Source organism: Trachinotus anak, unplaced genomic scaffold (genome assembly GCF_046630095.1).
Source record: "Trachinotus anak isolate AG129_WGS33_773 ecotype Australia unplaced genomic scaffold, CSIRO_AGI_Tana_v1 ptg000010l, whole genome shotgun sequence".
Taxonomy (NCBI): Eukaryota; Metazoa; Chordata; class Actinopteri; order Carangiformes; family Carangidae; genus Trachinotus; species Trachinotus anak.
The window spans coordinates 16,709,610-16,728,393 of record NW_027273861.1 but is presented as its reverse complement, the minus strand read 5'-3'; the positions used below and the strand labels follow the sequence as shown (position 1 = coordinate 16,728,393).

At 38.6% G+C, this 18,784-nt stretch overlaps 1 protein-coding gene across 3 annotated transcripts; it reads right to left on the bottom strand.

Moving 5' to 3' along the window:
- Nucleotides 1-2,644: 2,644 nt before the first annotated feature.
- Nucleotides 2,645-18,784, bottom strand: adgrl4 (adhesion G protein-coupled receptor L4). Of its 3 annotated transcripts, none has more exons than XM_071487986.1 (16): nt 18,672-18,784; nt 14,824-14,973; nt 11,612-11,761; nt 10,700-10,855; nt 10,227-10,297; nt 9,222-9,401; nt 8,584-8,767; nt 8,306-8,419; nt 7,966-8,165; nt 6,149-6,328; nt 4,971-5,174; nt 4,424-4,644; nt 3,865-3,931; nt 3,637-3,728; nt 3,314-3,482; nt 2,645-3,131 (listed from the first exon to the last, which is right to left on the bottom strand). In XM_071487986.1, the coding sequence occupies exons 2-16, from the start codon at nt 14,954-14,956 to the stop codon at nt 3,069-3,071; spliced, it is 2,184 nt and encodes a 727-aa protein (XP_071344087.1). In that variant the 5' UTR covers nt 14,957-14,973; nt 18,672-18,784; the 3' UTR covers nt 2,645-3,068. The 3 variants fall into 3 exon arrangements, with proteins under 3 accessions (XP_071344087.1, XP_071344086.1, XP_071344088.1); XM_071487985.1 differs by lacking the exon at nt 18,672-18,784 and adding an exon at nt 15,412-15,562; XM_071487987.1 differs by lacking the exon at nt 18,672-18,784 and adding an exon at nt 15,276-15,297.

The window sequence follows — 18,784 nt, the reverse complement described above, 5'->3', positions numbered from 1 at the left end:
TTATTTTTACTTAAGAGAAGAGATTAAGAGAAAAAGACTCACCATAACGGACAGTTTGGCATGCTGATAGAATGAAGTCGAACATAGTGTCAGTATTAGAACTTTTGTGAGTATATATGAGTACATTTTATATTTCATTTGGGTTATTTATGGAAATACTAACCCCGGCGCAAACATGTTAAAATGTGATAATACTTATTTTCGCACAAGAACAGCCAGACACACAGTAAAATAAACAGTAAAGTTTTAAAAACCAAATTACATCAGTGCAAACTCTACTAAAAAATAAATATACACCAAAGATCAGGTCGATGACTTAAGCTAAATTTAATTTATATCTGACACTTTGCTCCATAAACGACACCTGACTCACCTCTAAAAGTATTTCTGTTGTTGATGCCTAAATTACTTATGGCGCTAACTCATGACTGATCAACAGCAAATAGATCAATATATTACATTCCCAAACGTCTATTTAAAAAAGCATCTCACATGTTGAATGGTGGAATATATATATATATATATATATATATATATATATATATATAAAAAACATGCACCACAAAAAGAAAAACATAGAAATAGTCTAATCAGTCCCAGGGGTCTTTTGCAAAATCTCTGAAACTAAGGATTTTAAGTGTGGATAGAGTGTGGACTGTGCCTTGACTGCAAAATAACATGAAAGAAGCTTCTTCAAGTAAAATAGTATGAATGAAGCAATGCAAACTTACTTGCCAGCAGAGCCACAAAGCAGCAGAGTAGGAGACCCTGCATGGTGGAACTGAGGAGTGGAGACAAACATTTCACATGTGTCCTTTATGTACCGGAGTGGGTTTTCACTGGGGACTGACTGATTTAAAGTAAACACTCGTTGTCTGTACTCGAGCCATGCTGACCTGTGACATTGTCAGAGTGACACAAGTAATGTAGATAACTGTCTCAATAGTTTCTCGTGAAAGACAAATGAGTGGTTGTGAAATTTTTTTTTAACTTAAAATAAAAACAAAACTAACAAACAACAAACTAACAAAATTGATATACTTATTGATTATATATCTGAAAAGAACATCATAGTTTTTACATCTGTACATCATGGAACTCAGAGCTTGGCTTGTTTTGAGCATTTAAAATAATTCAGCACTAAAACCTTAATTCTTAATCACTCAGAAAATGAGTAAACAGGCTTTTCACAGCTGAATGGAGGGATAAGCCCAGTGGGATGTACATCTGTTCCCTCGGTGAATCCCAGACACATAGACTTAAGGAAGAGAAGATGCTGGTTGGTTTTACTCTTTTACTTCTTGAATATTAGCGCAAATCCCAGTTTTACATTTTTATACACTGTCCCCTGGTATCATAAAGCTCTCCTCCTGGAAAAAATAAAGTCAAACAGTGTGGAGAATCGCTGCTCTTCACGCCAATTTTAACAACGCGCCTCCACAAACAGCTCTGCGTATATGTGCAGTTCGAGGGTGATGACATCAAGCAGCAATCAGTCTAAGTGTCTGTTCTTCCTGTCTTTTAGGGTTATGTTCAGATTGAACAACACAGGAGTCCTTTGTGTAATCGCACTTAAGGATTCTCTCAGCTATCGTAACTCTTTTATTCTCAGGCTTCAATACACCTGACCGGCTGCCTTTCTTTCTTTTCATGTCAGCGTCAGCCATTAGAGGGCTCCAACATCACATTTCTGTCTTTCTGAACTTGAATCGGTAAACTTGGATTCTTCTCAATATTCCATCTAGAGAAATATAGCACACATTTCTTTATCCGTGTAAAAAGAAATGTTTTGGAAGTTTTTCATAGACCAACAGATGTTGACCTACAGTATCTGTAAGAATCCTAAATGTTTCAGCATATTATTGCCCAGGATTTCAGCAAATTTTTGCCCAGGACAGACAACCAAGGAGAAAGCAAGGTTTGTCTAAAAGAGTGCAAGGTTGAAATATGTCTGCTAAAAGTCATCTGGACTTGAGAGTTGGGTTTACAGACAGTTACACATGAGTAGGCTACATACTGCTTTCTTGCTAGTTTAATATTGGAGGATATCAGTCCTTCATCTCCATTCATTCAATAAATCTAAAGATAACTACTATAATTATCACATGCATGGTGCTTTCTGTCTTGAGATTCTGGACTGGATTTGTGGACTAGACTAGTAATTCTAATTTAAAATCATTAGTTTTTATTCTGTAGTTCTTCTTAGATTCATTATTCAGGATTCAAACAATTTATTGATTGAATGCCCAATTACAAGCAAATTCATTGTAGATGAAAAAGAGATTCATAATGTCAGTAATTTGATAAATTCAGTTTATCGTCCAGCCCAAGGCAGGTGCTTCTTAAGCAGTTTGTTGAGAACAAAAAAACCTACAACACAGCTCACATGGACCAACAAACAACAAACATGAGATGCACAGAGGAATATTTGTCTGATCAAAGTGCAATGAGTTCCTCATTATGTCCAGTAGATGGGGCTGTTGGCCTACCTACTGACTGCCCTGAGCCAGAGAACACAGCCCTCACAACAATTCATATGTTATTCATTGTACACTTAGTTGTTCAGAAAGAGAGGGTGAAATGATGCATTAAACAAGACCATTGATTTTGCAAATGAAAAAGCAGAGAGCAGCAGAGATATGTGTTGGTTTGCCACATTCATTTTAATAATTTACAAATCAATTTCAAACACAAGAGAGGAACAAAGACAACAGACTATGTAGGCTATTTTTAGTGTGGTTGAGCATTTATTAAATTAAATTAAAAGTATTTTGATTCCAGTATTAATCTAAAAAGAAAAAAATGTCTTTTGTGAAATGTTAGATACAGTTGTATGTTTTTATTGTACAGAAAGCTCCTGAATATAACACAAAGATGACGTATAGATGATTCGAGTCTTTTTAAAAGGGAAACAAGTGCTACATGTTCTTGTTTATTAGACATCTGTACTACACAATTCCTCCCACAGCATTTTCCAGAAATGAAAGCATGAGTCACAGGATATTGCAAAGCTGCAGTGTCGACTATTATTGTACAAGTGCAGATGATCAGGCTTTGGCTGCATTAATTCATCTCAGGCATTCAAAACAACATGGCACGTTTTTGAAAAGCCTGTAGTACTCCTCCTGAATCTGGAAAAACAACATATACAACATATAATAAATATGATATGATATGATATGATATGATATGATATGATATGATATGATATGATATGATATCTGTCTACTACTGTCAAACTGCTCTTTAGCAAGGCATTTAAATCTGACCATTAATCTGAATCTGCTCGCTACCAACCAACCATTTGTCCTACCTTTCTGGACAGCACACAGAGGAAGATGAAGATGAACATGCCCTGGAAGGCGTTGGTGATGGTGAACAGATAGGCTGTGAGGGTGGTCTCGTGGAGGATGTGCAGCACTCCAAAGGTCCAGGTGGCTCCCAGCACGAACAGCAGGGCCAAGGCACCGCGGGCACAGGACCTGAGGGTGATCAAACTGACTTCAATAGAGTGTGGGACTCATTTGACACCGCAAGGACACCACATGATACCATAATAATCCAACAGATAGGGAATTTACAGCTTGATTTTCAATATTCTTTTGAACTATTCAACACGAGCACAGATAATCCTACCTGATGTTTTCATAGTGGCTGATTTCAGGCTTTTTCACAGCAGTATGCCGGTACACTTTGTAGATGATTACTCCAAAAGCCAAGAGATTAACCTTCAGTGGAAACCGACCAAAACAAACATGACAAACAAACACGATCAAATGAATATTTATCTTTGAAACAATCCCTGTTTGATGATTTCAATTAATTCAGTCATTTTTAGTATGTCACAAAGAAATCTGATATTACCAGAATGATCAAACATGCAGGCCCAATGAAACTCCATATGAAGTGGTTTTCTGTGCTCAGCCAACACCTAGAATACAAATATACAAAGTCTTCCTATGTTTAACAATTATTTATTTTATATTACATATATTTTAATAGCTTATTATGACAACAGTGCATGTTCTACTACACACCTTGGTTGAAAAGCTACCTTTAAACACAGTAATGAACAATCAGCGCTTCTTTTGCATAACCTCTGTCTTTTAATAGTATTTTCCAAACAACATGCTACTTTTATTTATACATTTCTATTCAAACTCTCCACGGTACACAAAACCTTTTGACTTTCTTTTAGTTTGGTTAATAACGTACATTCTACCAAGCAGTCTAAGCAACTTCAAGTTCCTCCATGCCCCTGCAGGCCAAATTTAATCTCTGTCCCTTGTATTTATAATTAATGTAATTTGTTTATCTTTCCTCCCTGAAAAATGCTGAATGAGTTTAAATAGGCCTTAGTATAAGCCTTTGCCCTTCCACCTTTCTGTACAATAAGAAAAAAACTCAATTCCTTTGTACTTACACTTTATCAGTGCCATAATACTTAGAGCCTAGCGTTGCTGAGATGGCCACCACCACCGCTGGGCTTCCATAGCCAAAGATGTAAAAGTTACGGTGCAGGAAGCCTTTGTTGTAAATGACGCCAACCACTATCAAGTACAGATGGATGCCCTCGATACACATCCAGGCAAAGGCCGCTAGGAAGAAATAGTGCAGCAGCCCTGCAATAACAGAGCAGAAAAGCTGCAAAGAAACAGACAAAAGAAGAGAGAGGGAGTGAGACACAGGTTCTATGATGTTTCAAATTACAGGTGTTTAGCTCCTATATGTTAAAACATTGCACTCTCTTTGGTACATGTTTGCTTCTTTCTTTATGAGATGTTTTGCATTTTTTTTAGCATTTGACATCATATCCACTGACAGAGTTACCACTTTTATACTTTCAATTCAAATGAGGAGTGTTTTTAATCCATGAAATGTCACAGTAGTGGGTCAGGTCTACGCACACAAACACACATAAACAGGAGGTATTCTCTGTTTCACTGGATTCAAGTCCATCCAGAGCTCACCTTATGTGTGTTCATGTTGATCCCGACCAGGAAGATGAATTCAGCCATGAAGAGGCTGCAGCACAGGTTCTTGTGGATGGTGGTTCTGGTGCTCTGGATCTCACTGAAGAACCAGAAGGTGAAGATGCACATGGACAGGCAGATGAGGGAGATGATCATCCCCAGCTGGGTGATCCGGGTCAGGACGGTGTAGTGGGCTACCAGCTGTGAAGCAAATGGAAAGGGAGGTGTTTCATTCACAGTTCATGCTATGCTAAGGTTGGAATTTGTTGTGTTTTGTTCTGGGTTAACTCCAGCATGTGGAATTTAAGATCACTGAGTGCAATATGAGTGTCCTTCTTATTTTTTCAGCATGAAATGCCGTCTCAAAACTCATCAATAACACTATTGCAAGCTAAACCTAATAGTCAGGAGTCTTGACATTAAAAGTGGAAACAATTGTGTATTATATTTAATATTATCAATCAAAACATAAACACAAAATATTGGTATGGACATTAGAAATCCTGCATTGGTAAAAAAAAACAATCGCACAGAGATGTACATCTATATGGTGCTGAACCTAAATAAATGTTAACCATATACAGTAGATAGGGACATTCATTACATTTTAGGTATTAATTATTTAACAAATAAAGCCACATATTTTCAGATGTGTTATCTAAATTTTTCAGACAAACTGAAACTTTTAAATGTTCCTTTATGAATTGAGAAAATTATGAAAAGTGGTCTTAGATCATGGTATTCTGTACGTGACTGTATATGACCCAAACATAAAAGAATATATCACTTACTTAAAAGGAAAATATATAGTATGACACCATCAGCATTTTTTCTCTTAGTTTACTCTTAATTGGTTGAAAACCACTCACTTTAAGCACTAAATAGCTTTGGCAACATCTGTACATTTACTGTTTGCTCATCAAAGGATAGACTGATTAAAAAAGGTTGTATTTAGTCTTAGATCAATATACAAAAAGATGAAAATTAGAACAGTCAAGTTATCCCTGAAAATGCTTGCAGAATCCAGATGTCAGCCTGAAAGGAAATCTGTTCACCATGACTGACCTTTTTCCTAAAATCATTTCAATAAATAATTTAAAGCCCTGGTGGAAAAATGAAAAAAAGGAAATACCTTTGCTGTTACAGTTGTTACTTTTTAATGTATTACCACTCACATTGGCTCGCCCAGAGGACATGAGGATAGCGAAGTGTGTGAGGTGATTGCAGGAGCAGGTGGTCGTGTTGCTGGTGACGTGGACAGTGTTGCAGCCATGAGTGGCCCAGCGGCCCTGCAGGCTGTCCGGCTCGTACTCCCAGAAGGCGCACTTCGTCACATCAGCTTTAGTGTCTATGGGCTTCAGGGGATAGAGAGGAGCAAAGGCACCGTTAACTGTGGATGCTGCTGTTTTTATTAGTTTTTGCACCATGCTGCTTTGTGATACCACATCACCAGGGGGTTAAAAACAGATTTTGCAGCCGTCATCAAAGTTGGAGTGAAAGTTAATTATAGTCCATCCAAAGTTTGAGTTTATCATTTATAAATTCATTGCTGTCATTTCCATGGCTTCTCACATTATTGCTGTGTTTTCTAATGGTTTTTCTTATTTTTCAATGACTTTTTTACAGAAAAGTAAAATGTCAGTTAATTATCATGTGTGACTTAGGGTCAAAACTGTGCACTATGCACATTGTACCAGAGCAGTGGCAGCTCACTATAGATATTTTCTCAGGATCTACAAATATAAAGAACACATTTCACACAAATGATTAGTTGCAGTTTTACTTATATTACTATGATCAGCATAACAAGCAAACATAACACTGTCATAAATAAATAAAGTAAAAATGTGGTCTGGTATTTTTTGTCTTCATCAGATTGTCTAAGAGATATTTATTTCTTAAATCTTTATTTAGTTGACATTCAATTAGATTTGTGTGTAACCCTGCCAGTATTACATTTTTGATAAGTAGTGTATACAAATTAGCAATTTGTTCCTTTGAATCACAGAATGATATGTGTGTAGAATTTGTCAAAAAAAATAAATAAATAAATTCCTGAACAGGTGCAGGCTAGAAAAAAAATCAGTGTGTCACAGGAAAATACTATTTCACTAGCAGAAAGTGTCTGCACGGAAATGGAGCCCAAATTATTGATTGTTGCTCTTTAAAGGCAATTTAGAGAGAATTTTCACTGCTCAACATAAATCAACACCTCCTTTGTTCATCTTAAACCTCAAGGGCCCAACAAAAATAATGATTTGCCTGTCTCATACATTTTCATTATCTAAAAAGAAAATACCAGTACATTAACTTTTAGGGTTATTTCCCTCATCACCCGCATTCCTCCACCATCTATTCACCTTTCCTCTGCCATTTCCCTTTGACTGGGAGGTCACTGCAGAAATACATGGAGTCACATCTTTAAATTTCATAAAGCTTTACACAAAGCACTAACTACTCCTCCCATGTGAGTCTGACTTGATAGGAAACTCTGGCTGTCTATTAAGTTACTGCCAGAGTCAGTCTGAGAATAAGGAAGCTACTCCTCACAAAAAAAAGGGAAGACAATGATGGCTCCAGTCTGACAAGGATATATGTGTTGGGATATTGATGTTTCAAGCTGAACAAGATCCTATTGGAAGCTAATGTTGGTAAATGAATCACATATAAAGGCAGAAAAGGTAGCAGTGAGTTTCAAGTTGCAGAGAAGGGAAGGAAATGTCTCTCACATTGGGCTCAGATTTGTCACCAAACAACCAGAAAACATGTAAAACATGTTTTAAAATTTCAAAAACGAGTTAATAATTACAGAATACTATAGTGAGATAATTCACATTCTCTAATATGCAACTGGGCTTGTTTGAGCAAATGTTTCTCAAAGATCCACCTCCTCTAACACAAAAATCTTAAAAAAAAAAAAGAAAGAAAGAAAAAGAAAAATGCAGAGGAGAAAAACAATGTAGCCCGCCTCAGCACTCTGTGTAGTCTTTACCTCATTGTGTCTCAGAGTGAAGGTGACATGGTCAAGTTGGTAAACGTCAGCAGGTTTGACGGCTGCTGCTATGACTTGGGAGTTGACAGTGATTTCCCCTGTTTCTGCATACCGCGAGTAGTCGGTGACACCTGGGTCTCTGCTCGGCTTCAAGATGTCACCGATGCTGTCGTATCGCACAAACACCACTGACACACTTCCTGATGAGCAAAAAAAAGTTTAACAAAGGCAGGAGGGAGTCAAACTTATTGTAATTCTAATCACTAGTCAATAACCACATATGCTTTTACATTACTATCATTTCCAATCATGACTTTCTTCTTAAACTAGGTTATCTTACCATTTCTGCCCTCCTCTGGTCTCAGTCTTGGAGTCAGATTTATATGATCCCCTTCCAGGGAAGCAGACAGCTTGGCTTTTGTGTGACGAGCATCAAAGGTGAAGAGTTTTAATTCTGTGGTTGAGGATAAAATAAGTCAGGAATATCAGGAAACTAAAAGCGTGAAAATGACAATTATCCAAAACCTCCCTCTCTGCACACAGGTGGGGATAAATGGCAGGACAATTTAATATAATTTGAGTGTCGGTGAGAGCTCTCTGTGTTAATAATTATCTCACCCATTTCGCTAGCTTTGATTTCGAGCTCAGTTGGAGTTTTGTAGTTGTTGGCCAATGTCAGGGCACTTTCTTCAACAGCATGCAGCAGCTTGGTGATGGTATGCTCCCGACGCTCTTCTTTTATTCGGCTCCAAGCCACCAGTTCATCCTTCTCCACCAGGTTGTTTACTGCTTTTACTAATTTCTGTTGAAAAGAAGCTTTTTAAGCGTGACATGTGTATAACAGTATGCAATGTAATGCATGCTTGTACTGCGATATGTTTTTAATTAGGTACTGTATGGTTAGAACATTATGTTTATACAGGCTTGGCTCTTTTGACCCTACATTAATTACTGGATATGATCTGGCATCTCTAACACATTTCCTTTACAGTTTATTCACTTTAAAGCATCAGGAATGTTTGTGTTTTTGTGCATAGAGTAACTTGTAGGATCTCTCTTTAAAATGCTACACTGCACTCGCAGCTTCAGTAGAAAAGCACTGAAGTCTCTAAACCGTGCAGCACATGATAAGAAGGAACTGGACTGTGTGTGATACCGTTTTTTTTTTTTTTTCCTAAACCAGTTCAAAGCATAACTGCATTTCAGGCAGAACTCCAGATGCTGACTGACAAACAAGAATGGTAAACAAAGATTACTGAAAGAGTTGAGTTGATGACTGAGGGTTTGACAGAATAATCCTTTTCTCCTGCAGCCAGCGATGATGTGGAGCGACACAAGGCCTCAACATATGCTATCACTTCCACTGAGGTGAGTTCGCCGGACGTCTGCTTGGCAATTTCCTTCAGTAGACTCTGGGGCTCCGTGAGGTTGCTCATCTAGGACGGGGAAAAAAAAAAGTATTTGTATTCAAGTATTTTTCAAACGGTAAGAGCTTTCAGTGACCTCAGATTTGCTCTCATAGTCCATCTAATCCTTTATTTTTGTTAGATTTTGACTGTGAAATGAGCAAACTTGCACTAATACTATTACTGATTATTTTTGTAGGAGATTTCCCATAAGAGGGAGGCTGCTTGGACATGAGAGCAGTTCAGCACAAGCAAAATTTTGCCACTTGCAGGAAAGAAAAGCTTGAGCGGCAGAACATGTGCACCACCGGGCAAGGAGAGTCATGGCTTTTCTTTTTTTTTTTTTTACAGCTGCTGCTTTGTTGGAGTGTTAAATTACAGTTTAAAGCTGTAAAAAAAGAAATGTTACCTTTTTCATTTTTCCCTTTCTAAATATCCATGAACTGAGTGTAACACTCAGTTTGAGGAAAGAGAGCCTGTGTTAATTGTCTTTATCGACGGTCACCAAACCAGTGAAGCATTTTTATTTCCTTCCTCTCTATTTTTATTTCTTTCTTCCCCAGTAACGTCTTACACCCATATCCTGCAGCCAGCCTTAAGTTACAAAAACTACTGCTTTCTTTGCCTGTAGATGGCACAAATCAACATGTCTGTCCCTAAATCTTTGCTGCTGATACTTTTCTTGCCTGTAGGGGGCGGGACTAGACTGCAGGTGGCAGTTGGGAAAGAGTGGCTGGTGCCCTGTGTCCTTGTTACTGTACAGTAAATCCTCAGCGCATGTTCATTTCCCTTCTCTCCAACAGAGGGCAGTGTCATCACATCCATTGTCAGATTATTTGGCGGGGGCGTACTTACATATTCAAGTGTTTTGTTGACAGTCTGTGTGATGCACCCAGTGTTGTCATGGCAGTATTTTTGGGGATGTTCTGAAAAACAACAATTACCAAATGAATGCCCTTTGCTTGCTGAGTTTATTTCCATGATTCCATGACCAGGATAGAGAATGTCACAGTGAAGTCTGAATTTCATAAAACCAGCACCGGGCATAGCATCACCTGGCTCTCTTTGTCATCAGTATTGCTTCAAACATCAAAAAAAAAAAATTAAGATTGCAACATTTGCTTGATGTGTTGCATAATAGATTCTCTGTTTAAAATGGCTCATTCTGCAGCGTGTGAGAGAGAAAGGGGGGCAAAAATAGATGAAGAAAGATGTATGTCTTTGGATGTAAGTACTAGTGCGCATCTGTTACGTGTGTGTGTGTGTGTGTGTGTGTGTGTGTGTGTGTGTGTGTGTGTGTGTGTGCACTCTTACATCCTCATACCGACCTTTACATCTTACACCTCTCTCTTTCTCTGGATTAAAGTGCTGAGCACCTGAGGTCGGGACGTAGTCACGCTGGCAGGTGCAATAGTAAGATCCATTGGTATTATGGCATTTGGAGTTTGGTCCACACACCTGTACTGTCGCGCACTCATCAATATCTGAAAAATGCAAATGAAGAGTTCACCGCTAATTACAGATAAGCACACATCCTCTCAACATAACTGATTTTTACATAAATAAATTACATGTTAACATACATTTTTCATTTGGTAACTGACACACATCGGCCTTTACAGTATCTCTACCTCCCAATACTGGAAGATGAAGTGATGTTAATGACTTTCTTCATACAATATAGGGAATCTGTCATAAGAAACCCTTCTCATTACATTTAATATACCGTGTAATTGATTTTGGAAGAGAAACTGCAATTCTTCCATGCATGTTACACATTTGAATATTCATAAAACAGCATCTAAAATCAGCCACATGCTCCTCCACCATATTAAATAGTATGTACCGCCCTGTTGGAAATCTATAGCACCACTTGATGCTGAGGTAACAGTGTTGTTCCTCTGGTGCAAATGGAGCAAAAGATCTCAGATGGTTTCTCAGAATAGCAGATGGGAAGGAAGTGAAAGGCCGAGGGAAAAATCACCTCCAACACGTTTATCCTCCTCAGTGGAGTGAAAGGGAAAACAGTTCACACACAGACACACGTGCAGCCCTGACACCCTCACAGCTGTGTGGTGACTGCCTTCACACACACACACACACACACACACACACACACACACACACACACGATCTTGCCCAGTTCTAATGTGGGGTCCTCTGTCAGGACAGTTTATATAATGTTGCTAATCAATATGTGACCGATCTGAAGAATGCTGAGAGAGTGAGTCAGACTATACCGTGGCATTCAGTGCCATCGTTGGGCAGGAACTTGGCCTTTCCTGTTGATGTGTATCCAGAGGTACATGTACAGTAATAGCTGCCTGCTGTGTTGGTGCAGTTCCCCCTGTCCCCGCAGATATTAGTCACATTCTGGCACTCGTTGTCATCTGTGGTGAGAAGATGAGGATAGAAAGTAAACTGGGTTATTTGCCAAAGACAAGAAACTTTATGCCTCTTTAAAAAACTGAGTGGAAGATTTAACCAGTTGCTTTTATGTATCTGTGATTAACCCAGGCAGTGGATAACTAAGAATATGCTACGAAATATGCCCCAGAGAAGTGCTGGAATTTGGTGGCGGTATAAATTGTGCTAGAATAACAGTAAAGCCTTCTGTAAGTGTACTTTTATCGAAAGTGTATCTTTCCTCACTCAGAAAAGTGCAAGTCTTGTGACTGAATAGCATTTTGTTCTGCAGTTGAAGGAATTTAAATCTGTGCTCTGCCTCTGCAACAGATAATTTATTCCTATTGTACTGCTGAGCATCGTGCTAAATGGCTGACTCTCAGAAAGGCCTTACTCGTTTGTGCTGAACTCAAGTTGGTGCAGTAAGTTATTTCCGTTTGAGTAAAAGGATAACATCGCAAAATATCAAAATTACCCGTGACATGTTTGGCTCATGGTGGCAACATTTGTTTTCCAAAAACAGAAATCACGACTAGTGCTCAGACTTGTGATGCATTTTCAGCAGCAATGATTTGGTAGGATTATTTCAAGACTGTGGATACCCTATATTAATGTGGATTGGAGTGAATGTTGACATATATATAGACTCGAGCTTTCCTTCACAATGAGATTGCAATTCAAGAATACCTTAGGTTGATCCTTATCCTGGGTCCTGGTGTTGATTTGAGTTGAATTAAACTCAGTTGTGGTCTTCTCTCAGGCTCCATTAAGCTAGTATAGTCTTGATTACAGCCTTCGCTGATTGTCAATTTTAACATTCACATTTCTGATTGCTGAGTGGTTGTTTGACTCTATTTGATTTCAGGTAACTCAAATTACTTCAAATATTTTTGAATCTGCTGCCCAGGTTTATAACGCACCAGATACAGAGCAGTTTGCTGCAGATGCTGCTTTGGTCCACTCATTATAGAAAGTGCTGTTCCAGCTTTATTTTCCAAATGCACCTTTTGCCTCTGGTCTCCCAGTTTATTGGAAATGACCTGGTAAGACTTTCCACTGTTGTTTTCACTTGTCTAGGTATGATGGACGCTTTGCTCTTCCTCTCCTCTGCACCTTTTGCACAAAAGCTGTCCGGGACGGGAAATCCTCTGCTCTGATGAGGGAGGTGACTTTATCCAGAGGGGAAATACCTCTGTCACACACAGGATCCTTAAACCATCATGGATGCACAAACATTTCACCCAAATATTTTATGATTCACTTTGAAGCCTTTGTTTTTATGTTCAAGTGTATCACATACTGTGATTCTGGTTTTTGTGACTTTGAGACTCTGTTAAAATCTCTGCTTTTTCTAACGTTATTTTTAAATCTGCTGCTCCAAAGGAACTCCATTAACCCTGAGCCTCATTGTGCATCTTTGTTTTAAAATAATTCTCCACAGTGTTTGTATTACTCACATTCTGATTCACTTTTGGCTCTTGAAATATGTAAGCTGTGCTGTGATTGTGATCAGGTTTGGTCAGGAAACAAAAAGGGTTCCAGGAATTCTAAACAGCCCAGAGACATAAACAAAGCTGGCTAAATGGCAGCACTGGCCATTAAAGCGAATTAAAGATTAAAGATTTTTAACATTGCAGTGTTTTGTCTGTAAAATTATCTCAGTGAGGTGAGCTGCCACTATAGGTGGTAGGCAGTACAACATGTGCAAGGTGTAACCCACCACAATGTATACCAATTGTGTATACATTGGTCGGGGAGGACACTAACAAAATACATTTACTTGAGTACTATATTTAAGTATATTTTTCAGGTATATGTACTTTATTTGAATATATATATATATGTATGACTTTTACTCAACTACACTTAAAAGAATATTTTACCTTTGACTCCTCTACATCTCTATGAAGGACTTGTTACTTTTAAGCAAAGCCTTTAGTCAGTGGAATGAATTTTCTTTTATTTTCTACAATGGGATAGACCCTATATAAAGTCTATTGATGGACCATACGCTGTATTCATCACAGGAGGAAAACTGATCACAGCCAACTCCTACGCTGTCATGTTGTGCTCGCAGCATTTTTGAACTGCTCAGTTTGGACTTGGCAGTGGCCTAACGATGGCTACGTTAGGACCAAACTTCGTCCTTGTCATGCAGTTTTGATGGTGGTGGGGCTTGTTAAATAAAATAAGATTTTACATTGGCTGTCATTTTGTGTTTTTATGGCCATTGATATAGACTTCATAGCGTATTCTACAAGCTTTTTAGTAAAAATCTGACTGAGCGACTTTGACTTGAATTGGAGCAATATTTGACCAGGAGTATCTATACTAGTTTTGTACTTTGTCCACTTTTGAGTATGGTAGAGATATAGACGACTTACACAGATTAAATTCACTCACATGGTGTTTTTAATGTTTTAAAATGGCTAAAATTATTATTAAGATCAATCAAAAGAATTCAGAAGAACATAAAAAAAGATTAATATAGTTAATTCCCTTCTTTGTCTGTGGACTAAGAAATGTAACATGCTAACTTCACCAAGGCGGAACATTATCATGTACATGTGTGTGATTTTTTACTATTTGACATAACTGGAGAGAAACAGCTGCAAAAGAGCCATACTGTACACAACATGCTGAATTGTTATGAACAAATGACCATAAATAGTGCTTTAATTGCATTTACTGTGTGTGTATTCGTTTTTAGATTTTGATAAAAATATCGACTTGGCTGTTGTTGTTGTTGATGATCAGGCATCTTAAGAAGATTTAACACATCTAGTGCATGAGGTATTTTTAAAGGTTTCCATCCTAGTTATTTTGCAGTGCACAGTCAACTGCCACGCTCTAAAAATATTAAATGAACCCAAATGTGTACAAAGGTTGCCCTACTGCTTTAGTCTGCTCATGATGAGCAGCCACAAACAAACAAAAACCTGCTAAAATATTCAAGGCTTCCATGGCAGCTACACATGAGGCTGTCTGTGTGCTTTTATCATCGTAATATTCTGTAATATGGGTGGATCTGTGTGTCTATATTCACCATTGCAAAACGTTGTTCCATCTCCAGTATATCCATGGTTACAGAAGCAGGCGTTGTTTGATCCATTTAGGGTCTTGCATGTTGCAAGTTTGTGACAAGAATCACAAATGTCAGAGAGGCTGCATGGGTCCATCAGACTGGAGAGCCATGCTGCGTAGACACAAGCACAAGACACAGAAAAAGTGTGTAAGTTTAACATAAACCATGACATTAATATTCCAGACCATTTCATGATGCCACTGCTGCTTTTTTCCTTTTTCACATGTAGTTCCAGTAAAAATGTCCTCTCTATCTCTGGCTGCTTTAACCTGCGGCTCACAAGAGCAGTGTTGGTGACCACAGCACATACAAGTTCAGACTACAGCTTATGTCGCAACACAAAAATTCTGTTGTGGAAAAAAAAAATAGCAAGTTACAACAATTATGATCTTGAAATTATTTTGAAATATTACATCGAGCTCAAGTGCGGCACCGTCTCAAATCCAAAACGCATCATAGGTAGTATGGAGTTCCCATGAACACAAATACATCTACAACTGTCTCCATGTCAGACACCTGCCATGATGTGGCATAGATAAACTCACGTACCTGTCAAAAGTACAAGTTTCATTGGTGACTTGAGCAAAGACTCCATACTCGCGCTGGGTCCGGATTTTACTTTTAGTGCAGACTGTGGTGGGCTGGCTGGTGACGTAGTCCATTTCCTTGCATCAGTTTTCCTGTTTCCCTAAACCTGGCCCTTCCTGTCTTGGTCTTTAATCTGCTTTCAAAAACATGCAGCCTGATCCGTTCACCAACCACACCAACCCAGCACCCAACACCCTTTTTTTATTCAGCTCCACTTTACACCTAATATAAAAGGAGTTTCAGCAGCATTGGGTTTTATTACAGTGTTGTTGATATCGTGACTCATGTCGCCATTTTGGAAACCTCAATGCCATTGTTCTCTACACGAACACGAACTAGGCTGTGTAAACAAAGGCCAAAACAGCACTGACTAACTTCACTGAAGGACGACCCCCTCCCTTCCGCAAAGGACTGTACACAAATTCACACACACATTCCAGTGCTGTGTGTGTCGTCTATTGACCATCTCAGTGTTCTTCAGACAAAAGTGTAAGTAGCTTCTGCCAGGCTTGTGCTGCTGAAGCAAACTGGGGATAGAAGCCACTGAATTTCAGTTTATGTGCAGAATAATGTGATGCAGATTCTTTAGTGCAGCGTCTGATGCATTTGGGGTCACTCACCCTCGTTTTTAATATCATAAACAACTAAATTCTTGCCTGGACACACACAGTGTCTATGAATTACACTTTTTTTAAATGAGAAGAAGACAAAGTGAAAGAAAATATTCCATAGACACACGTCTGGTCTTATCATTAGTAAATGTAGATTTAGAATAAAAGATTCTGTCTTTTTTCAGATTTTATTTTAAACTGCGTGGTCTTACACACATTTCCTCTAAAGCGGCGATCAATTGAAGATAGCATGTGGCATTTATACAGTTGGTGAAATGTTGTGAAGTTTGCTATTGTCCACATTTGTAAGCACAGTGCCTTTAAAGAAAAACATTGTATTTCTATCAGCATGACTTAAGTAATAGCTGTGTTGTATAGAAATGCCCTGTATAAACAGAAATGTAAGGCCCTTTGTGTTGCAGTTATGTACTGAGTGTGTCTTTGATGATAAGCGATAAAACAAGACTTCTTATTTTTGGCACTTTGACACCTGGCACGGACTAATGACCCCATTCTCTGTGAGGGAAATGAGCAGGGCTGGGTTTTTATGTAGTGTTTTTGTTGCAGGGCCACTGACCCACACAAACCAAAGCTACGAGAAGCAGCTTAGCACCTAATGTTGCAGTTTTAAGTTTTTCATCTTTACTAAGAGCCACTGCCGCTCATTTCAAGCGCAGATGTTTACACTTTTGCTTTTGCCACCACACCCATGAATATCAATACTCAGAATTGTTGTTTTAAGGTAAAATGTGACTGTGGCAGTGGCAGTTAGGAAACAGGTGAATTCAATGTGAAACAGTGACAAGTCAAAAAAAAGAAAAAAAAGAAAAAAGAAAAGTGGCCATTCAGGTGTAACTGAGGCCTTTTCAAAATACCTTCCACTTTTTGGCACACAAACACATTCATTGATGAATAGTTTCACTTGGAAGATAAGTTCTTTGTTGACTGTATTGCAATGTGTGGAGGCGGTGTGAATCGCTTAGGCAAGGCGTTCAGTTTATTCCTGAGAAAGGCAGCTGCTTTGAATGACACCATTAGAACTGCTCTGCATTACTGTCCTGGGAAAGTGCTCCGTGAAAACCACATCTGAATGTCTCGCTCTGACACTTGCCTAACGGTAAGGAAGGAAGTGATGTTGTCGAGAACAAACCTGGACTGATTGCACCCTTCCTCCTCCGCTTTTTTGTCTCAGGAAATCTCTCATTTAGGGAGAAATTTGTGAAGCTCTCACAGGAGCTTGCTTGCTCCACAATGACATTGTAAAAAAAAAAAAAAAAAAAAAAAGACACCTAAAGGATCTCTTCAACTGTGTGGAGGCAGTCTTGTGTAAATGTTTCCTCTTTTGCTTTCCCCTCTCATGGATATGGAAATTTTGACTCTGCACTAGTATTCTGCGTGGGTTTGTATGTGTGTGTGTGTGTATGAGTGTGTGTGTGTGTGCATGAGTGTGTGTGTGTGTGTATGTGTAAGCAAACGACGACTGTTGTTTGTGCTATTCGGGCGATATTGAGATTTGCAATACAGAGTACACTGGAGAATTTATTTTGACACTTCTCACATGTATCTGTTGTGATGTTGGCCTTATGCTCAGCCATGATGGGAGGACTGAACGCTGGGACGCAGATGGCAGTAACTGTCTCATAAACTTGGAGCTCTTGAATATTTCAGTACACAAGGCAAAAGTGCGCTTTCTGCTCTGGTTCGGAGATGCCAGCTGCTGTGTGTGTGCAGAAGCCTGCAACATTTACATTATACTTAAGTAGGTGGCGCTGCTTTAACAAAGCAGCCTGCACTTCATTCAGAAGGAATATCCATCCTAAAACTACAAAAAAAAAAAAAAACACCTGTTTGGCATAGCGAGGGTAAAAGGCAGTAACTTCAATTTTGGTTGAAAATGAGATTTTGTCATTTTCGTATGTCAGCATTTGGTCAGGGGCAGATAAGAGGATCAAGAATATCCTCTTATAAAGTCAACAAATCACCACAATTTCACGTCTTTTACAAGCTATTTGGCTGACCAGTAAAGAACAAACCTTAGAATCCATTTTTGTCAGCTTATGTGTTTCATACTGCACTTTTGGAGACCAAAAACTTCCTACAAGTTGATTTTATGCAACAGCCAATACACACAGGCCTACTGCATAAGGAAGCATATGAATGCCAGACCACTCTGCCAACATTATAGCTGAACAAACTGTGCGATTGGTAAGACAGGATGTAAAGCTGTGTGCACTCAGTGATGTCTTGTGAAATCAGACACACAAAAAATTGTCAAAACTATAATAACACCTTGACAACTGAATCTATATCACAGAAGGGAACATCCTAGCAGAGTTTCCACTGATGAGAAATTAGAGAAACTACTTAATAAAAAGGTCCATGTTAACGACTTATTTTGTCTTTTATTAGCTACTCATAAAATGTAGTGAATTGACTTTGTGAATTTCCTGAAAACTTCCCACACATGGCTGGATAAGGTCAATCTAAACCCATCTGCAGGCTTTAACGATAAAAAAAAAAAACAAAACAGCACAGATGTACTCAAAATACATATAGGCAAATATAACATATATTTTTATTTTATTTATTTTTTGCGGCACAACAGCTTACCGTCAGTGGATCCACTCCAGGGGGCGAAATAAATCCGTGTAAATGTTTTCACACGGAGTTCAGGTTTGGTGAACTTTGACACCAAATCCGCTGACCAATGGCGAACCGTCTTC

What these genes read in the sequence shown, in the direction of transcription:
- adgrl4 (XM_071487985.1), bottom strand. Translation starts at nt 15,457, where the DNA reads ATGGAGTCTTTGCTCAAGTCACCAATGAAACTTGTACTTTTGACAG. An exon ending in AATCAAAGCTAGCGAAATGG is followed by an intron (nt 8,420 to 8,583) that starts GTGAGATAATTA and finishes CCTCAACCACAG; the next exon opens with AATTAAAACTCTTCACCTTT. An exon ending in TCACTCTGAGACACAATGAG is followed by an intron (nt 6,329 to 7,965) that starts GTAAAGACTACA and finishes TATCCCCTGAAG; the next exon opens with CCCATAGACACTAAAGCTGA.